This window comes from Eurosta solidaginis, chromosome 3, assembly GCF_040869045.1.
Source record: "Eurosta solidaginis isolate ZX-2024a chromosome 3, ASM4086904v1, whole genome shotgun sequence".
Classification (NCBI taxonomy): domain Eukaryota; kingdom Metazoa; phylum Arthropoda; class Insecta; order Diptera; family Tephritidae; genus Eurosta; species Eurosta solidaginis.
The window spans coordinates 55,975,920-55,995,936 of NC_090321.1; the positions used below are offsets into that span (position 1 = coordinate 55,975,920).

At 37.2% G+C, this 20,017-nt stretch overlaps 3 protein-coding genes across 5 annotated transcripts in view; 1 reads left to right on the plus strand and 2 right to left on the minus strand.

Moving 5' to 3' along the window:
• LOC137243756 (uncharacterized) overlaps positions 1–20,017 on the minus strand; it is a 170,316-nt gene that overhangs the window by 10,328 nt on the left and 139,971 nt on the right. The window lies entirely within an intron of this gene.
• Positions 253–2,237, plus strand: AsnRS-m (asparagine--tRNA ligase, mitochondrial). Of its 3 annotated transcripts, none has more exons than XM_067777477.1 (5): positions 253–271; positions 555–687; positions 759–966; positions 1,026–1,252; positions 1,308–2,237. In XM_067777477.1, exons 2-5 carry the CDS (start codon positions 598–600, stop codon positions 2,166–2,168), a joined length of 1,386 nt encoding a protein of 461 aa, XP_067633578.1. In that variant the 5' UTR covers positions 253–271; positions 555–597; the 3' UTR covers positions 2,169–2,237. The 3 variants fall into 3 exon arrangements, with proteins under 3 accessions (XP_067633578.1, XP_067633577.1, XP_067633579.1); XM_067777478.1 differs by lacking the exon at positions 253–271 and adding an exon at positions 297–315; XM_067777476.1 differs by lacking the exon at positions 253–271 and having other exon boundaries at positions 282–687.
• Positions 3,868–6,546, minus strand: NiPp1 (nuclear inhibitor of protein phosphatase 1). The gene is made up of 7 exons (XM_067771830.1): positions 6,417–6,546; positions 6,165–6,294; positions 5,891–6,105; positions 5,606–5,823; positions 5,210–5,284; positions 4,624–5,149; positions 3,868–4,557 (listed from the first exon to the last, which is right to left on the minus strand). The coding sequence occupies exons 2-7, from the start codon at positions 6,191–6,193 to the stop codon at positions 4,442–4,444; spliced, it is 1,179 nt and encodes a 392-aa protein (XP_067627931.1). The 5' UTR covers positions 6,194–6,294; positions 6,417–6,546; the 3' UTR covers positions 3,868–4,441.

Genomic DNA, 20,017 nt, shown 5'->3' on the forward strand with positions numbered 1-20,017 from the left:
AACAAGAGCTAAAGGAAAATGACGTAAAATTGCCCATGAAAAACAGCTGATCTTTTGTTTACATGCGCAATCTTGTGTGTGTGATTTGTGATTCTAACCTAATGCTCCGGAAATTGTCATATGTAATCTCGGGATTGCGAAAAACAATTATTTTGGCATCTCTAAAGAAAACTGAGGCCGGCAGTGCATTGTGCACTAACAGCAGAAACAATATAATATGGAGACATTGCATAGACGAAAAATCGTGTGAGGCAAGCTTCACAAAATTCTAGTAGGTCACATTCACCACTTACCACAATTTGTTAAACTACCACTGTCTGTATTTGTTATTTAACAATTATTTGTACACTTTTTATTCAGCTAATGTGTTCAGAATTCACATTTTTACTCTCTAAAACTCCAATCAGTGTATTTCTGTGCTTAAATTATGTTAAAACTTGTGTTAAAGTTTTTGGTGTGGTGAAAGTGACCTACTAGAATTTTCTTACGCTCCGCTGCTTTCCACCAAAGTTTGCGCCTGCAACATCTTTATTTTCGAAAATATTTTCTAACAGCTGATTTACCAACTTCCAAGGCAATTTATGTGATAAAATAAAAATGCTTCTAGTAAAACGGTTCTACAGTGGATATCAACGTCTTAATAATATAATGAAAAAGACTAAGCCAGGCGAGCGTCTACACGTAAAGGTAAACGAATTAATTTTTTAATTGAAGTATGTACATGATTTCCTACATCTTGTAATTTTATTCTAATATAGGGATGGGTGCAGAATATACGCAGGCTTAAGAAAAATCTGTTTTTTGACTTAAATGATGGCTCTACAGTACGACGTTTTCAAGTGGTTATAGCAAAAACACCGGAAACTAAAGATATTAGCGTAGGCAGCAATATTACTGCAATCGGTTTGATACAAATAGCTCCCAATGGTCAGCTTGAGCTGCATGCAGATGATGTGAAAGTAATAGGTGTTTAAGAAGTGTACCAAACACATAAAGCTTGTAATAAATTAATATCTTTTTTGCAGCTGATGGTAATATGAATGATGGCTATCCATTTACGCCTAAGCAACAACATCCCCCTGAATATGTACGCGAGCATTTACATTTACGTTCACGTGTAGATTATATAGCCGCGCAAATGAGGTTGAGACATCGTGCATTGAAGGCGATACATGATTATATGGATGCTCTAGATTTTATACAAATTAATACACCTGTACTTACAACGAATGACTGCGAGGGTGCTGGTGAGGTATTTGCTGATGCATACACTAACTTCTGTCCAGCTAAATACGAGTTTAATTTAGATTTTTAGCGTTAAACCGCATTCATCATCAATATTAAAAGAAATGGCTCGACCCAATATTCCGCTTGAGCAGAGCTATTTTGATAGCAATGTTTTTCTTAGCGTTTCTGGTCAATTGCATTTGGAGGCGATGTCATACGGTTTGGGTAATACGTATACATTAACACCTGCTTTTCGTGCCGAAAATTGCAAATCACCGCTTCACTTATCTGAATTTTATATGTTTGAAGCAGAATTGGCTTTTATAGAGGAAATCTCCGCCTTAACTGCATTTATTGAGAAAATCTTAAAAGCAATTACAATTAAAATAATTGAAACAGCTTCGGAGGATTTAAAGTTTTGTCAGCAAAAGGCTTTAGGTGTTAATAACGAACTATCTTGGGTAAAATCGAAATGGACGACACTTACTTATGATGAAGCATTAGACATTGTGCTTGCTAATCAACAAAAATTCAAAACTGAAATTACACCAACGCAAGGGTTTTCTAAGGAACAAGAGCTATTTTTAGTTGAACATTGCGCTACGCCGGTGTTTGTTGTCGATTGGCCTACAAATCAGAAACCGTTCTATATGAAAGTTGTGCGTACAAATGCTGATCGTGTACATGCTTTGGATTTACTCATGCCAGGAGTTGGAGAATTGTGCGGTGGTAGCATACGTGAAAACGATGAGAAGCGCTTGCGTAAGCACCCACAATTGCCGCAGAAATTAGAATGGTATTTGGAATTGCGTAAATTTGGTGGCGTGCCTACAGGAGGTTTTGGTATGGGCTTTGAGCGTTACCTGCAATTGCTTACAGGAGTAAAAAATATACGTGATGTTATACCATTTCCGAGGTATCCACATAGCTGCCGAATGTAAAAATATTGTAAATATTTATGTAGTACATATGCAATAAATAATTTTAAAAATATCATCATAAACACTAAACCTTCTTCTGTATGGCCACAATTGAACCAAATACAAGGTGTGATATACCTCCGAGGAGATTTAGGCCAGCTTCTCTTCCAATTTGCGCGTTGGTACTTTTGAATTTGGCTGTACAAATTGGCAGGACCATGCAGGTCTCATCTTTTATGCCGACTCCGAAAGGCATCTGCAGGCTGATGTATTTTCGCTCAGAAGCCTTTCATGGCAGAAGTGCGTACAGAGTTTCACCGGGTCTTGAACGCAAAACCTTCGGTGAGCTAGGCGTAGCACACTATCACTACACCACGGCGACCGCCTCTCCATCGCCATACATTTTTATATGGCCCGTCCCATGAAACCTCTCACGTTTACTTTTTCGGAAAGACCTACTCGTATTGTTATTAGCGTGGAAAACTAGCCCAGTTTTAACACATTTTGCTTTTTCGCTTAGAAAATTAACACGATTGAAGCAGGCGTCTACCGGGATTTAAAGACTTGTTAAGCGCAACTCAAAGCTGTATAGCTTCACAGCGTCCCCAACCCAATTGCCACCTCGCATGTACGAGGTGAATCCTATTTCATAAATGAATGTATTATACACAAGTTTAGGAGGTCAGGCTCTTGCGGCCCCAAGGTTGTCAAGAAACCATTAGAGGTGAGGTCGCGATGGCTTACAAAGATCAATATGATCAAATTAAATCGTTGCCGAGATGGTCGTGCTGGTATTCTAACAGTGCTTGTTACGGTAACGTGCTATATCCGGCAAAGAACAATTAACATTTATACCTCTTCACAAAACTATCGTGGAGTCTCTTTATCGCTACAAGAAAAAGAAGATGCAAGTTTTCAAACCGACTAAAGTTTAGCCCTGGCATAATTCTGGGCGGCTTAAAATTAATCATGAAGTGGACAAAGTGTTCAATGCCAGTGTCCAGTGCTTCGCGAAAAAAGCGGAAAAGTTGAGATATTAACACGCTTACATTAGCTTCACTTGTACGTTTGTAACTCTATAGGCTAGGCGCGCAGAGACCCATCTAGCGGCAATTATTGAAGAAGGCAGTGGTTAAATAACTCGGCACAAAACGATTTTATTTAGGTTGAGTTGACTGGCACGAATTTTGTAATTGAAATTTAAGTAACTTCCCCATAAGCTACAGACTTGAAACTTGGAGTATAGTTCAGAACCCGATGACAATGCAATAATAAGAAAAAATCGCCACTAGGTGGCGCAAGGATCGAGATATTCACAAAAATCGTATTTGTGGTCCGATTTGGCTCATATTTGGAACACATAAAACATACAAGAATAGAGAGCGACCTATGACAAAAAATCGCCGCTAGGTGGCGCAAAGATCGAGATATTCAAAAAAATCGTATTTGTGGTCCGATTTGGTCCATATTTGGAACAAATATTACATACAGTCCGGTAGAAGTGACATCAAAATATTTTGGAGTTGGAGGAGGGACAAGCATACGTGGCGCAGAGTCGAGTAAAGTCTTTGGAAGGATTATGTATTCAGGTCTTAGATTGTAACAAATTGTCAGGAAAGAGTCCTTGTAATAATGAGTCACTAAATGAAGTAAATAGAATGAGAAATAATAGGCAATTAAAAAATAATAAAAACTTGAAAATAAAATAATTTAAAAAAATTTGTAAGTTAAACGGTTTTATTGAAAACAATACTTACATGAAGTAATAATAATACTAAAAGCTAGAAATAATTAGGTAGGTCTAGGTACTGGTCATCACACTCCTCATTAATCTAGAGCGCTGATCAGACAATTAAATAAAAGCGTTGGGCACGTGAAATTTCTAAAAATGCGAGGCGTAGCATAACCTTATTAAGGTTCAGTTGGTATTATATATGACAATCAATAGAAATGTTACGCGTCCAACGCTTTTTATTAATCAACCCCCTATATTGATGAGGGTGTGATGACTAGGACCTAGGACCTACCTAATTATTTTCTAGCTTTTAGTATTATTATTACTTCATGTAAATATTGTTTTCAATAAAACCATTTAACTTTAAACTTTTTTTTAAATTATATTATTTAAACTATATTTAAGTTATTTTTAACTTGAAGAGATAAACTCAGTCAATTACCATGTAATTGTTACACAACGTTATGTGTTATATAAATTCGGTTACCTTTTTTCGTTACTTTTCTTTTTACTTTGGGGGAAAAAATACAGTTCATTGCATGCTTATTACGAATAACAATTAAAGCTGCCCCAGCATTGGCTTTCTTCCGGGCCATGCCTCTTTGGCATATTTTTTCTTTTGCGGCCCATGACCAACATTGTCCGATGGCACAGACCCGTGTGGATCATAACGCACTGTCATAAATAAATGAAATTGTAAACAACATACTGATATATAACCGCGAAAATCCAAAGTCTTACCATTTGCATTAACTTGTCCCAACTTTTGCGCTGCGCTTTGCAACGCTTTTGATGCCGCTGGTTCATTAACAACTGGTGTAACATCAGGTGCTGGATTAGGTAGTAACAAGCCCAACTTCGTGCCCATAGCAATAGGTGTGATATCAAAGTCAGTACTGCTATTATTGAATCTTAAGCTGGAATTCGGATGTGTGTCATGTATGGATGCTGGTAGTCCTTGGTATAGCGAAGTGGGAGAGAGCGGGGTTGAATTAACTTGTTGTTTTAACTCAGCTAAACTTTGATGGAACATTTGGTGACCACTAGAGCTACCCGAATTCGATGAAGGTCCATTCGATGAAGAAGATTGTAGGCCCATTTGATTTCCGGAATCAAAACGACCTCGTTTCGCTGGAACAATCGTTGTTTGAACCAAATTGCGAAAACGTCCAACAGTTGGATCTACATCTTCAGGATTAATAATGATTTCTTCATCATTAAAAGTGACACTACGACGCTTGCGCCCACTTTGTTTTGCAGCATTTTGCTATAACAGAAACGTGTATACATAAAGGGACATTTTGTCTATTTGCGCAAAATTACAAACCTTTCGTAAATTATCATCTGCTATACCAAGCATGGATATACGTCTGTTATGTGCGGTATTATACTCGGTGAGATTCTGCAACCAGAACGGAATAAATTATAAAGGAGCACAAATATTTGGGTATATATCATGGTTCCTATTAACTACTACAACATTTATTTTTTGGCATGAAAAACTGATACAGGTCTTTGTTTGCATGGAAAACTTGGCAAACTCGGAATTTGCGTGAAAAACTGTAACGTACCACACTTCCTCTCAAGCAAGCGAAATATATTAGGTTTTTTTTGCTACTTTTCTACGCAAATAACGAGCTATACAAGTATTATGTATGTATATATATTATATAAATTTTTTAAAACAATCCTTAAAACTTAGTTGAATAGATTATAAACTTACATCCAATTCGGTTTGAGTTTCAGGCAAACCAAGTAAAGTTCCATCACTCGTTTCGATCAATGGTAAATCTTCTATAATGCTATTGCGTTGACCAGCTGAAGGTCGTTCTCTGAGTATATATCGACGCGTAGATGCTCCAAAATGAAATGTGCTATTGATTTGTAATTGTGTAGGTTTATGTGCTTCCAGCCGCAAAGTACCAATATAAGTGCCATGTGCTATAATAGATACATATATTCATATAAATTTAAGTAAACATGCAACTAAAATAGAAATCAAACTTACTTGAACCCAAGTCTACCAAATAAGCTAGATTCAGGTGTTTGTGGTAAACAAATGCTGCATGAACGCGTGAACAGGAGGCGTGATCAATACAAAAGTCATTCATTTGAGTGTTGCGCCCGAAAAGATAACAACGTTTTTCATCCACCATTAACTTCTGCACTAGTTTATCATCTTTTAGGACATCTAAATGCAAACCAGTTGGTGGCTTACCAGCCCTAGATAACACATAAGGTAAATGATTTATACATTATAAATGGTAGTAAACAATACTTACCAACTGGGTATGTCATAACTATTTGCCATTACCCTTTAAAAACAAAAAACTGGGCAAAACTTTTTATTAATCTATATTGATTTGTATTACTTATTTTTTAGCAACATAGCCGCTTGGATGTGATTGATTGCTGCAATTGTTTTAGGTAATGTCAAAGAAATTGAAATTATAAGAAGGTTGAACTCGCTGCTTCAAAATGCAGCGAGAAAACAAAAATTTTCTGAAAGAGCAGGTTAGTGGAGTTCACCATACTCTTTGGGTCGTCTTTCGCACCGCGCGGCGAAAACGAATTCTAATTGAATTTTCGTGTAGCTTTGTTTTGATTTGGTCGGTCGCGTAGTTTTTGGTTTTATTTAAATAATTATTCACTGATAAATAATTATTTATCAGTGAACAATTATTTAAATAAGTTCAAAGTTCTAAAGTGTTCTTAAAAAGTGAAGTGATTTAAAGGATTAGAAAAATAAATTATGAGTAAAAAGTGAAATAACAAAAGAAACTGTGAAGTGAAGTGCAAATTGAAGCAGTGTCGGCCATTGCTGAAAATAATAAGAAGAAAAGAAATACGAAGTAATTCTTTCAAAACTGAATTAATAAGTGGTGGTCGTTTAGTAAAATTTAAGTAACCAAAGTAAAAAACCGTTCTGAGTGAAATAAAGAAATATGAAATAGTGTAAATAATATCAAAAAGTGGTCTGAAAAAATATTTGTGAAATTTGTGTTGTGTTGTTGATTTAAATGTCGGCCATTGCTGAAAGATGTAGCAAAACAAAAATGTGCAAGAGGAAGAAGTGTGAAAGTGTGACAAAGGAAAGAAGTGTTTGTATTTTAATTTTGAAATAATTGCCAAAATAAGTGTTTATATTATATATTTATGTTGCATAAGTTGTATTTGAAAGCTGTGCAACAATATATAAATAAGCAAATATTTTGGTTTCCATCAAATCAAAACAAAGGTGAAGCTAGTGAACTGTGTAAATATGTATGTACATATATAGTGAAGCAGTGTGTGAGAAAATTAAAAAGTAAACAAAGATACCAAAACAAGGACAAGTTTTTGGTGTTTGAAAACTAATAACAATTGCCAAAGCAAGTGTTTAATTATACTTTGTTTGCATTAGTTGCATATGAAAGCTGTGCAAAAACATATAAATAAGCAAATGTTTTGGTTGCATCAATGGGTTTTTGAATTTGTTTGTTGATCAGATGAAGGCGGGAACGAAAGATTTTTTCTACTATTTCTAAAGTGCGAAATATGAGATGGCTATACTCACCCTCATGCGTAAAATTCTTTACGTAAAAGGAGTTGCATACATGTGTCCGTACGAACCATTGTTTACTATATAGTTTGGCAGCTTAAGTAGAGGTTATGTTGCGAATAGAGTGGAAGGCAGTGGACTAGGCAGTCGAATGTCATATAATGAAGGAATGGTGTTCGGAGATTTTTCAAAGTTAAAAAAAAAAATGATAAAAGCTTTAATATAAATAAAACTATTGTTTTAATAACAACAAAAACGCCATATATATTCTGTATACATAAATTTGTAAGGATTATCTCACTTTAAAATTTGAATTAAATAATCTAAAGTTTTGTTTTGAAACTGAGTCGAGAACTGTGCGTGTGAATGTGCGAATTTTCACCGATCAGCTGTTAGTTGCGCTACGTGGTAAAATTTACAATGGTACGAACACCAAAAAATTCGTTTCATATTTTTGACGGACACGCGCTAATTTTTATGAGCGCCTGGTGAAGTAAAAATTTCTCAACAAATAATTAATTCTTCTTCCTTAAAACTTTATGGATGATGATGGATGGGATGATAGATAGGATTTTTTCTAAAAAATCTCTGGCAAAATAAATTAGAGAAATTTGCTTTAATATGAGACGTAGGAGGGAATGGAAGGTTTCCTCACGTAAGTTATAAGATTGTGTTAGTTTTGGCCTATACGTATGTGGCCAGACGAAAAGTATGTATGTATTAGTAGCAAGAATCGAAATAAAATCAAATTTTAAATTTTGTCTGACTGCTCTACCATTTATGATAGTATAACAGTTAAACCTGATATCTACAGTAAACTATCATTTATGACACTTTTTGATAGTTAGAGTGTCAGCACTGATCCAGGAAAAGGAATGAGAGTGAGCAGTACGGCTATATACTTCATCAGTAGGCCACGTTGGTGTATAAGAAGGAGACAAAAACTCACACGTACACAGTTGTTTACATCACATTTGCGCAAGTCCCCTTAAGTTTGTGATAGAAAGTTTGTATGAGGCGCTGATCGTTAGGTTGACATTGCTGACAATCAGATGATAGTCATATGATAGTCAGTATTCTTGTAGGGTAGTTACCACCGTCTTGTAGGGACTTAGTCATCATTCACAATGGTCTATACGCTTAAACTTTATATAGACTGCTAAGCGTCAGACCTTAAATACACCTCTGAAATTGCTGCGCATAAAATGTGTACTACTAAATTTCAATACGCATTATAAGCCGTGTTTTTAACACGCGTATATCCGTTTACGCTTAAACTTTATATAGACTGCTAAGCGACAAACTTTAAATACACCTCTGAAATTGCTGCGCATAAATTTTGTCCTACTAATGCCGTTTTTCAGTGAGTTTTACAGCTCCGGCTTACGCTCAATTCTCACGGGAATGCTCTGGATCATTGAGACTTGAGCAGCAGATGTCAATGATGAAATTTTCGCACACGTGAAATGTGATAGGCAGATGTCGCCGCTGTTTTTCATTTAACTCATATGGCGAAAGCAAAGAGAAAGGCTAAGCAGCGACATTTTGACGTATCCTACACTTCGAGCGGAGTTCCGTTCTTCTCAGTTGCAAATTAGTTGACGGAGATTGTGTTGATTTTTATTTTCGCGGGCTTTAAAGCGGAATTTTTTTTTTAAAATATGTAAATAAAATATACATTTATGTTTATAAAAACAATTTTAAAACAAACTTTTTATTTTTTTGTGGTTTTGCAGGGAAACAAATACAACACCAGAGCAATATGAAAAATTGTTGGAAATGCTGTGTACAAAAAGAGACATTGCACAAGGTTTCTCAGAAAGGCCTAAAAAAGAAGTGCGTTTTGGAAAGTGGTTGCACCGGTATTGAATGTACTTGGACCTCCATCGAAAGAAGCGAGTTTATGGCGAAAGGAACGGTTATCCTGAAAATAACTTATGTTTTCATAATTCTTGTAATGCTTCTTGCATATTTTTTTTTTTTTTTTTTTTTTTGAATTTAAAAATATTTAGTATGTATGAAGTTTTAGTATTTCAGCACCAACTTACAATTCATCGTTCATCCTGAATGGATCTCTGATGTCCTCAATCTCCATCTTTCCAATCTCACGTCTACATTGTGGGACGCATTGTCCTCCTCTTCAATTAAAACTGCAAAACAGTTAAGTGCGAGACAAAAGTCAGCCGTTTTTCCAGTTTTCGTGCATTAACAATAAAGTTTTACGATTTAACTGGGGTTTATTGTTATCTATTTAAGTTTCGACTTCGGTTACGATCTATATTAAAATTGAACAAATAAGGAAGTGGTAACGTTTTACCAGACCGTGTACCAGTTAATTTTTAACCAAAATTATCAAAGGTGATATCAAAAGACGCATCTCGAACTCCGGTTTAAGAATCTGAAAGCGGAAATAAAAATTTATTTCTGTCGAAAGTTATTTAAAAAAAACCGTAAAATGACCCCGAGAGGGTCCGAAATATGGGACCCGATCCAAAGTTTTTTTTTCATAGAACACCATTCTGCGTTGTCCGCGATTTAAAAAAATAACCCTGGGTGGGTCCGACACCGATCAAAAATATATGCGAGCAGAACACCTTTCTGCATTAGTGTGTATATGTGTGTACAACAAATCTGGGAAAAAAACAACAAACACATGAAAATTTTAAGCGATTTTATGCTTATTTGACAGAAATAAAAATTAAAATTTTCGATAAAAATTACGAGGTGCACCGTCTTGTGAAACGTTACTAAAAAATCTTAGTACAGGTGAGAGGGAACAGTATATAGCCAGCTGTCCTCTGATATCAATTAGGGATACATATCAAAAACATAGGTGATATGAAAGCTGAAACAATGTTCTTACAAAATCTCGTTAAAATTGGTCGCTTTTAGTTCGGCTTGGTATTGAAAGTTTTTTGAAGATCTTGACTAGAAGAAGTGTACCACGTAATGTAGTTACGTGCCATTAATACATTGACAATTTTTAACCATCATTAAAACTTTCAGCAACTTAAAATCATTTGTGCGACTTTTAGCATTAGTAGTATTGTAACAAATTTAGGGAAATTCCGCTTATTTGAAACCTTCTGCTAACGTTCGAATCGCTAAACTGTTGAATAAAACACTGCAATATTAGATTACTTTGGGAGTAGTACTTCACAATTATATTGTTACGGGTTTTAAAATAAATGTATCACTAGATTGCCAATCGAATAAATCGTAAATAAAATTTATGTAAGAAAAATTGATTCTTTATTAACGAACGAATTCAAGAAAACTAAATTAATTAATTTTCACAATAAGATATATTTCAAAGTTCAGTTTCCAAAAATATTTTCGTCACATTACCCTCCTCCTAAGTCTGATCGCCTCGATCATACTCATTATTCACTCCCAATGGTGTCAGTCTTTCTAAATGGACCACTTTTATTTTAGTTCTGGTTCCTCCAAGTTTCTTAATTATATACACTACGTCGTTTATTGCTTTTATAACTTTATAAGGCCCTTCCCAATTGGACGGTAGCTTCGGCGATAACCCCTTCCTACGCTGAGGATTGTAGCGCAGCACCAAATCGCCTTGCCCAAATCCTTCAGAATTGATTGCTCTATCATACCTCGCTTTCATTTTGTCACTCATGATTTTTGTTCGTTTTCTCACTTGATCGTGGATTTCATTCATTGTTTCTCTTAGCTTTTTAACATAATCATTGCTGTCATTGCTCGGTATGGCACTTGAACCAAATTTTAAATCCGAAGGTAAACGAAGATCACTGCCAAAGACCATCGTGGCTGGAATCTGACCGGTGGTCTCATGTACTGCAGAACGATATGCCATTAGGAACAAAGGAATGTGAGCATCCCAATCTCGCTGTTCTTTTTCCACCACTTTCCTCAAATGCTCTTCCAGTGTCCTGTTAAATCTTTCCACCATGCCATCGGATTGAGGATGAAGGGCTGTTGTACGAGTTTTCCGAATTCCCAGAATTTTGCACACTTCCTTAAATACAGCGGACTCAAAATTTCTGCCCTGATCAGATTGCACCTGTAAAGGTACACCAAATCTAGATATCCAACTCTTTACAACTTCTGCTTCTGCTGTGGCTTCCTGGTTGGGAATCGGATAAACCTCCGGCCATTTACTAAAATAGTCCATAACCACAAGGACATACTTATTAGCGGAGCTACTGGTTACGGCGGCCACCGTGGTGTGATGGTAGCGTGCTCCGCCTATCACACCGTATGCCCTGGGATCGCACCCCGGGCAAAGCAACATCAAAATTTTAGAAATAAGGTTTTTCAATTAGAAGAAAAAATTTTTCTAAGCGGGGTCGCCCCTCGGCAGTTTGTGGCAAGCGCTCCGGGTGTATTTCTGTCATGAAAAGCTCTCAGTGAAAACTCATCTGCGTTGCAGATGCCGTTCGGAGTCGGCATAAAACATGTAGGTCCCGTCCGGCCAATTTGTAGGGAAAAGCAAGAGGAGCACGACGCAAATTGGAAGAGAAGCTCGGCCTTAGATCTCTTCGGAGGTTATCGCGCCTTAAATTTATTTATTTTTACTGGTTAGAAACGGTCCGGCTACATCCATGGCGATTCGGTCAATAGGAGCTCCTGAATTAAATTGCTTCATCTGTCCACGTCTTATATGCTTCGAGCCCTTAGCTGCCATACATTGACTGCAATTACTAATCCATTCAGCAACGGATTGATGACAGCCAACCCAATAAAATCTCTGCTTAATCTTGGCTAATGTTTTAGTGATTCCCATGTGCCCTCCACTTGGTCCATTATGTAATTCCTGAAGAACGTCTGGTATTCGCACTTTTGGGACAACAATTAACGATTTGGAGCTTTGGCCGTCTTCGCTTTCCCATATTCGATAAAGGCATCCAGATACCATCCTTATACTCCACTGCGCCCAATATGCTTTTGCAATAGAATTTTCCGATAGCATCTCCCTTTTGTTGGCCGTTTGTTTATGTACATGCCCTTCATTAACAAAGTCAAATCAAATATTTGCGTAGGAGTTCTTTGGCTTTACCAACGTCTAGCAACTCTAACCCTTTTGTCCAATTGCTTATCTCTTTAAACATTTTATTTTCAGAAACATTTACATTTTTGGGGATTCCATCACAATTGACTATAACCTCGACTTCGTGACATTCCGCCAACAGAGCTCCTTTCAAAAGATTTTTAGGTGATTTAAATTCATTCAGAACTCTTACCGGAATTGGCCCGTCGTTATTTGAATTTACTAAAGTTTTAGCAACCAATACGTTTGGTGTAGAATTTTGTACAGCTTCAATCATCCATAACTTGTTTCCGCCTAAATTCCCATTAATTTTCGCCCAAATAACTGCCTCAGATACGGCTGGAATCTCTTGACTATCAACCACATGTACTTGCTGAACTCTGTGAGATCTGTCGTAACCGTAATCTTGTTATGGATACGCATTTACGATGGAAGCAGTAAGGAAGGCGGTCGGCATGATGTGGTGGTGCACAATGGCTAGTCATTGTCGGCTGGGGCGGGTCCTTGCCAACCTTACTGTTCCTGCGCCATAAACAGAAAAAAATTCCTATCATGCCTATCAAAACTAAGAGCTGCCAAATTTAAAATAAACTGACAGAAGCGCAGAGACCGACTCAAAACGCTTATAAATTCAAACTAAAACAACATCCGGCCGAACCGGATGTCACGGACAGACCGTTAACATTCAAAATTTTAAATTCAAAAGAAATCTAACGCAACGAAAAAAAATTACCGAACCGGAAATAACCGGTTACCACAAGTTCAAAATCAAAATCAAAAAAAACGCTGAAAAATAAAAATACAAATAAAAGGGCCGAATATATATAGGGGCGCCGCGGGTGGTGTTGCGACGCCCACCGCTATGCCCACCCTCAAAAACCATGGCCACCGACGCACCTGTATTTCGGTGGCCCCTTACCTGTAAACCCTACGTGCCTTCTAAATAAATGGCGACGCCAGCATTCCCATTTTAAATATTAATTTATTTATAATTCATTTCTATTAACGTATGTAAGCAACAAAAAAAATAAGATAATGCAAGTTTCTTAACCAGGGCTACAGCATTGTTGAACTACGAATAGCTAATTACACTATGAAAATATAGGTAAGTGTGTGTAGTGCATAAGTGAGAGAAAAAAAAAAATGATCCAACAGATCACACTTTATTGGGCCGAAATCGAAACGAAATCTAATATGAATACTTAAGTCTGACTAAGCTTGTTCTGTTGGGGGTTCTTTTCTTTTCTCTTACTTTTGCTCGTAATATTTTAAATTATACAATTATTTATGTCTCCCCCTTTTTTTTTGATAATCGTTATAAACGCTATGTGTGAGAAAAATATGTAATTAAATGTACTTATGTATTGTAAATATACTACCTACAAAGTACGAATTTGGTTGAATTTTTTCTTTTTTCATTCACATTCACAAAACATATTTTAAGACTATAAAGTTTGGATACAAATTTCGATATTTGGGGCTCTCTTACCAAATTATTATGTGGTCGTAGTAGAACTTACTTTTGAGTGTAACTAAATATCAATTTAGTATAATGCGCATAGTATAATGATACTAATATGTAAAATGTACTAAGAAAGTTTGTTATAAAAGCAATAGAGATATTGCTAGCAATAGTGATTCATATGTATATATATATATATATATTGTATTTGTATGATATAAGAAAAAAAGTTTAAATCTTTTAGTCAATTCGTGCATAATTGACCAATGGCTGCGGTCGCAAATTTTTTTTTTTTTCTATCAATTTATGGTTGAGCTCCAAAAATGGATCGCTAAAACGTTTCACGTGATGAAGACGGCTTATTATGAATAAAATTTACAGAGCTAACTTCAATCATTTTAAAGCAACAAAATATATTATTAAAATGATATAAAAAATGTATGCCCTTTGTTGTAAAGCTAACAATTTTAAGTATTCAATAATAAAATTTGACGGGAAAAATCGACCCTTGTTAAATGGTTGAACCGGACTGTATAAAACCCTCTAAGTACCACTTAGAAGTTTCTTTAACTACCCTGCAAAAACGCTCTCGTCATTCCACGTCATTTGACTAGCTATTATACCGTCATAGGTTATATTCCTAGTCACTTTTGCATGGGCGTGGGTAAGTTTTATGACCAAATTTTTTTGTAAGGTAATTATTTTGAAGTTCATACATGGCTGGTACTTACATGGCCGCCAGAGTACGTACCGTGGGCCTCTGCCGGCGTGGTTACTGGTGATGTTGTTGTTGCTGGTGAAGTTGTCGCTGTTGTTGGTTATAGCGCGCGGTCTTGGGCGCGCTGCGTTGGTACTGTTGGTGGTTATTGCGCTCTGGTCCGAGGTGATCAAGTGAACCTGGTGACAATAAAACTTCGTGTTGACCTTTACGATCTGGATGACTTGGTGCTAACTTTGGCGTTCGTTGTATTACGCTGCAGTGTACTGCTGGCCCTGGAGGTGGAGGTGGTGTTGGACGCTTATCCAAAGGTGGTAGTGTACGTCGTAAACGTAGAGAAAGGAATTTATCTTCGGATACCAAGGGTTTCTCATCAACAATTTGTTTAGTGCCGTCCGAATCCGAATCGGAATCACTAGAACTTTCCTCACTAGGTGTGACTGTGAAGCGCCGACCTACTACTTCAACTGGATATTCTTTACGTTGAGCTTGTGTCCACACAACACAACCGTTGTAAGGTTTATTACCACCCAAAATAAACGAGTAAAAACGAGGTTTGTCGGAATGAAGTGGTCGGTCCTTTGCGCTATCGACTCTTTCCTAGTTTCTGGGCATTTTCCCGTTTGTTATTTTGGTAGTTGGGTGAAGGAATCGGCCTGCAATTCCTCGTTGCGGTCTTGTGGTTCTTCACAATACCCTCTTGAATATGTGCACAGCACGGCGAGGGTGTTTTGCGATGAGTTGAATATAGTCAGGGATGTGCAGTTAATGTAAGCAATAGTGTTGATGAAGCAGGAGCTGTGCTTGACGCCTTTGCCTCTTTGGTTTATAAAATTTTCCGATTAACTGCGCAAAAGAAAAGCCAACTCTTGCTTTTTCCCGGCCGGAAAAACGTGCTATCTTTTTGCTTTTCTTTTTCAAAATTTTTCCACGTCTTCTTCGTTTTACTTGCGGCCGGAAACTCATGGCAAAATTTTCTTTTCTTAGTTTCTAAAATTTTTCACGTCTTTTTTGTTTTACTTGCGGCCGGAAACTCGTGGCAAAATTTTCTTTTCTTATACGCCAATTACACGGCTCAAGTATCCTTGTGCCAATTACCAATTTCACAGGGATTTGCCCGGTGTGTGCAATGGTTGCGCTATTTGCGCAGAGAACTGCGCTAAAATCAAAACGATTTTGATATTTACGCATGTCTGCAAATATTGCACATGCATTTTTCTTCGTGCATGGTGAATCTTACACAGTTTACCTGTGGTTTCTGATAATATAACATCAGTAATTATTGCTTAAAAATGTTAATATCGAAGGCGTAAGGACCATCTCTAGCTTGTAACAGGAATTCACACAAATTCAATAATACATAATAATTTTTTATACAATTAGAACACATGTTTCATTTGTTGCGCTAGTTGAAAAATGAATATTGCGCAGTGCTGCAATGAGTTGAGCTGGTCTTGCAACTAAAATATAAAAATTATAAATACAATGGAAAATATCCGCTTCTGGTGCGAGTTTTTCGACTTATACTGTGAATTACCAGCAATGTGGAAAATAAATAGTGTTTTTTATACAATTAGTGCCTTTTTTATACAATTAAAACACATGTTTCATTTGTTGCGCTACATTAAAAATGAATATTGCGCAGTGTTTTTGAGCCGTGTATGTCAAAATTTTCATTTGCACAAATTCCGTCGTTTAATATTTGCGCATGGCTTTTGTGTCAGACCGTAACAAACCTGCTTCGCTTTGAAGACCTGACGATGAAGCGAACAGGAAGCCGGATCCGCTGTGGGAAGCCACTGCCATGGGCCTCCGATGCCAATCAACGTGGGGCACGACGCACCCCTGAGATAAGAGTCTCAAAGTCCTACTACGAAGCTAGCCGGGCAACATAGGTCCATCAAAAAAAAGTTAAGCCAAATTGGGAATTAATTCTGTTTCCTAGTTTAAAAGGGCTTTGCGGCAATTAGAGATTTGTTACGGAGAACTCGTCAAAACTCCGAAAGATGATTTCTAGTGGTTATCGCCCCCACAGAAAGGCAAAACAAAAAAATGGTGTAGACATTTTGATCTGGAGAACTCGTCCAAACTCCGAAAGGCTAGTCCGACCTAAGCGTGGACTGCCAGGGTGTTCACGGGCCTCGGTGAGTACGCGTGTGAACATCCTATGAGGTCAGTGCTCAGGGAGAATACTGGGCGAGATGTCCTCGACCGCCAAAACGTCCAGACAAAAAAGTCCGATTGGTAGGTAGATATAAAAAAAATCAAATTGTAATTTGGCAAAGAAACGTTCTTTCTGCTTCATTGCGGACGAATGTCCGAAGCGTGACAGCGACCTATCAATTTCCCGTTTAGGTCTTCGAGATCATACTGTTACGAATATTAGCAAAACTAAGGAGTGCTGCCATTTCCAGGCCGATGCTAAGCAGTGACGTGAATTCACATCAATAATTCAATCATTATGTATCTACATAAACGAATCAATAACTGCGTCTACACATATGTACACATTCCGACGAGCAACATTTGCATACAAGGCAGCGAGAGATGAGATGTCACACACAGATGAATTTACTTATACGCTTATGTGTGTGCGGGAGACTGTAAACTACAAACTCACATATGTACATCTGAGAAGCGCTAAAAAGTAGACAATTGTAAACAAGTAGAAACTATATGAGAACTATACACACACGAATATAGTTGGTAAGTTCTGGAAGTGGAAGAGCCTAGAAGTATGCAGCGTAAACTATAAAAGCGGGGCAGGCGAGTAAGAAGGAATTCAGTTTGATTTGAGATTTCAATTAAGCGCTATCTAGCGAGCTATAGCAGAATTATTTTTGAATAGTAGAGTTTCATTTGAGCTATCAATCAGTTTGGTTATTAAGCCAGCGAGTAGCAAAGTATAAGTGTTATTGTGAAGTACTTTAATAAAGGCCATTTTTCCATTGTTCAATATTGGAGTTATTTATTCAACAGTTTAGTGATTCGAACTTAGCAGAGGATTGCAAATAAGAGGATTTGCGGCAGATTCGTTACAATTGGTGTCAGAAGAGGAATTGTTGAATAAATTCCAGAGGAAAACAAGGACATGGCAAAGTTAAGTGAATTGAAGATCCAGCAACTAAAGAAGGAGTTGGAGAGCCGTGGATTGAATACAAGCGGCGTTAAACTTGAGTCCGCTGTATTTAAGTTTGTTATAAAAGCAATAGAGATATTGCTAGCAATAGTGATTCATATGTATATATATATATATATATTGTATTTGTATGATATAAGAAAAAAAGTTTAAATCTTTTAGTCAATTCGTGCATAATTGACCAATGGCTGCGGTCGCAAATTTTTTTTTTTTTCTATCAATTTATGGTTGAGCTCCAAAAATGGATCGCTAAAACGTTTCACGTGATGAAGACGGCTTATTATGAATAAAATTTACAGAGCTAACTTCAATCATTTTAAAGCAACAAAATATATTATTAAAATGATATAAAAAATGTATGCCCTTTGTTGTAAAGCTAACAATTTTAAGTATTCAATAATAAAATTTGACGGGAAAAATCGACCCTTGTTAAATGGTTGAACCGGACTGTATAAAACCCTCTAAGTACCACTTAGAAGTTTCTTTAACTACCCTGCAAAAACGCTCTCGTCATTCCACGTCATTTGACTAGCTATTATACCGTCATAGGTTATATTCCTAGTCACTTTTGCATGGGCGTGGGTAAGTTTTATGACCAAATTTTTTTGTAAGGTAATTATTTTGAAGTTCATACATGGCTGGTACTTACATGGCCGCCAGAGTAGGTACCGTGGGCCTCTGCCGGCGTGGTTACTGGTGATGTTGTTGTTGCTGGTGAAGTTGTCGCTGTTGTTGGTTATAGCGCGCGGTCTTGGGCGCGCTGCGTTGGTACTGTTGGTGGTTATTGCGCTCTGGTCCGAGGTGATCAAGTGAACCTGGTGACAATAAAACTTCGTGTTGACCTTTACGATCTGGATGACTTGGTGCTAACTTTGGCGTTCGTTGTATTACGCTGCAGTGTACTGCTGGCCCTGGAGGTGGAGGTGGTGTTGGACGCTTATCCAAAGGTGGTAGTGTACGTCGTAAACGTAGAGAAAGGAATTTATCTTCGGATACCAAGGGTTTCTCATCAACAATTTGTTTAGTGCCGTCCGAATCCGAATCGGAATCACTAGAACTTTCCTCACTAGGTGTGACTGTGAAGCGCCGACCTACTACTTCAACTGGATATTCTTTACGTTGAGCTTGTGTCCACACAACACAACCGTTGTAAGGTTTATTACCACCCAAAATAAACGAGTAAAAACGAGGTTTGTCGGAATGAAGTGGTCGGTCCTTTGCGCTATCGACTCTTTCCTAGTTTCTGGGCATTTTCCCGTTTGTTATTTTGGTAGTTGGGTGAAGGAATCGGCCTGCAATTCCTCGTTGCGGTCTTGTGGTTCTTCACAATACCCTCTTGAATATGTGCACAGCACGGCGAGGGTGTTTTGCGATGAGTTGAATATAGTCAGGGATGTGCAGTTAATGTAAGCAATAGTGTTGATGAAGCAGGAGCTGTGCTTGACGCCTTTGCCTCTTTGGTTTATAAAATTTTCCGATTAACTGCGCAAAAGAAAAGCCAACTCTTGCTTTTTCCCGGCCGGAAAAACGTGCTATCTTTTTGCTTTTCTTTTTCAAAATTTTTCCACGTCTTCTTCGTTTTACTTGCGGCCGGAAACTCATGGCAAAATTTTCTTTTCTTAGTTTCTAAAATTTTTCACGTCTTTTTTGTTTTACTTGCGGCCGGAAACTCGTGGCAAAATTTTCTTTTCTTATACGCCAATTACACGGCTCAAGTATCCTTGTGCCAATTACCAATTTCACAGGGATTTGCCCGGTGTGTGCAATGGTTGCGCTATTTGCGCAGAGAACTGCGCTAAAATCAAAACGATTTTGATATTTACGCATGTCTGCAAATATTGCACATGCATTTTTCTTCGTGCATGGTGAATCTTACACAGTTTACCTGTGGTTTCTGATAATATAACATCAGTAATTATTGCTTAAAAATGTTAATATCGAAGGCGTAAGGACCATCTCTAGCTTGTAACAGGAATTCACACAAATTCAATAATACATAATAATTTTTTATACAATTAGAACACATGTTTCATTTGTTGCGCTAGTTGAAAAATGAATATTGCGCAGTGCTGCAATGAGTTGAGCTGGTCTTGCAACTAAAATATAAAAATTATAAATACAATGGAAAATATCCGCTTCTGGTGCGAGTTTTTCGACTTATACTGTGAATTACCAGCAATGTGGAAAATAAATAGTGTTTTTTATACAATTAGTGCCTTTTTTATACAATTAAAACACATGTTTCA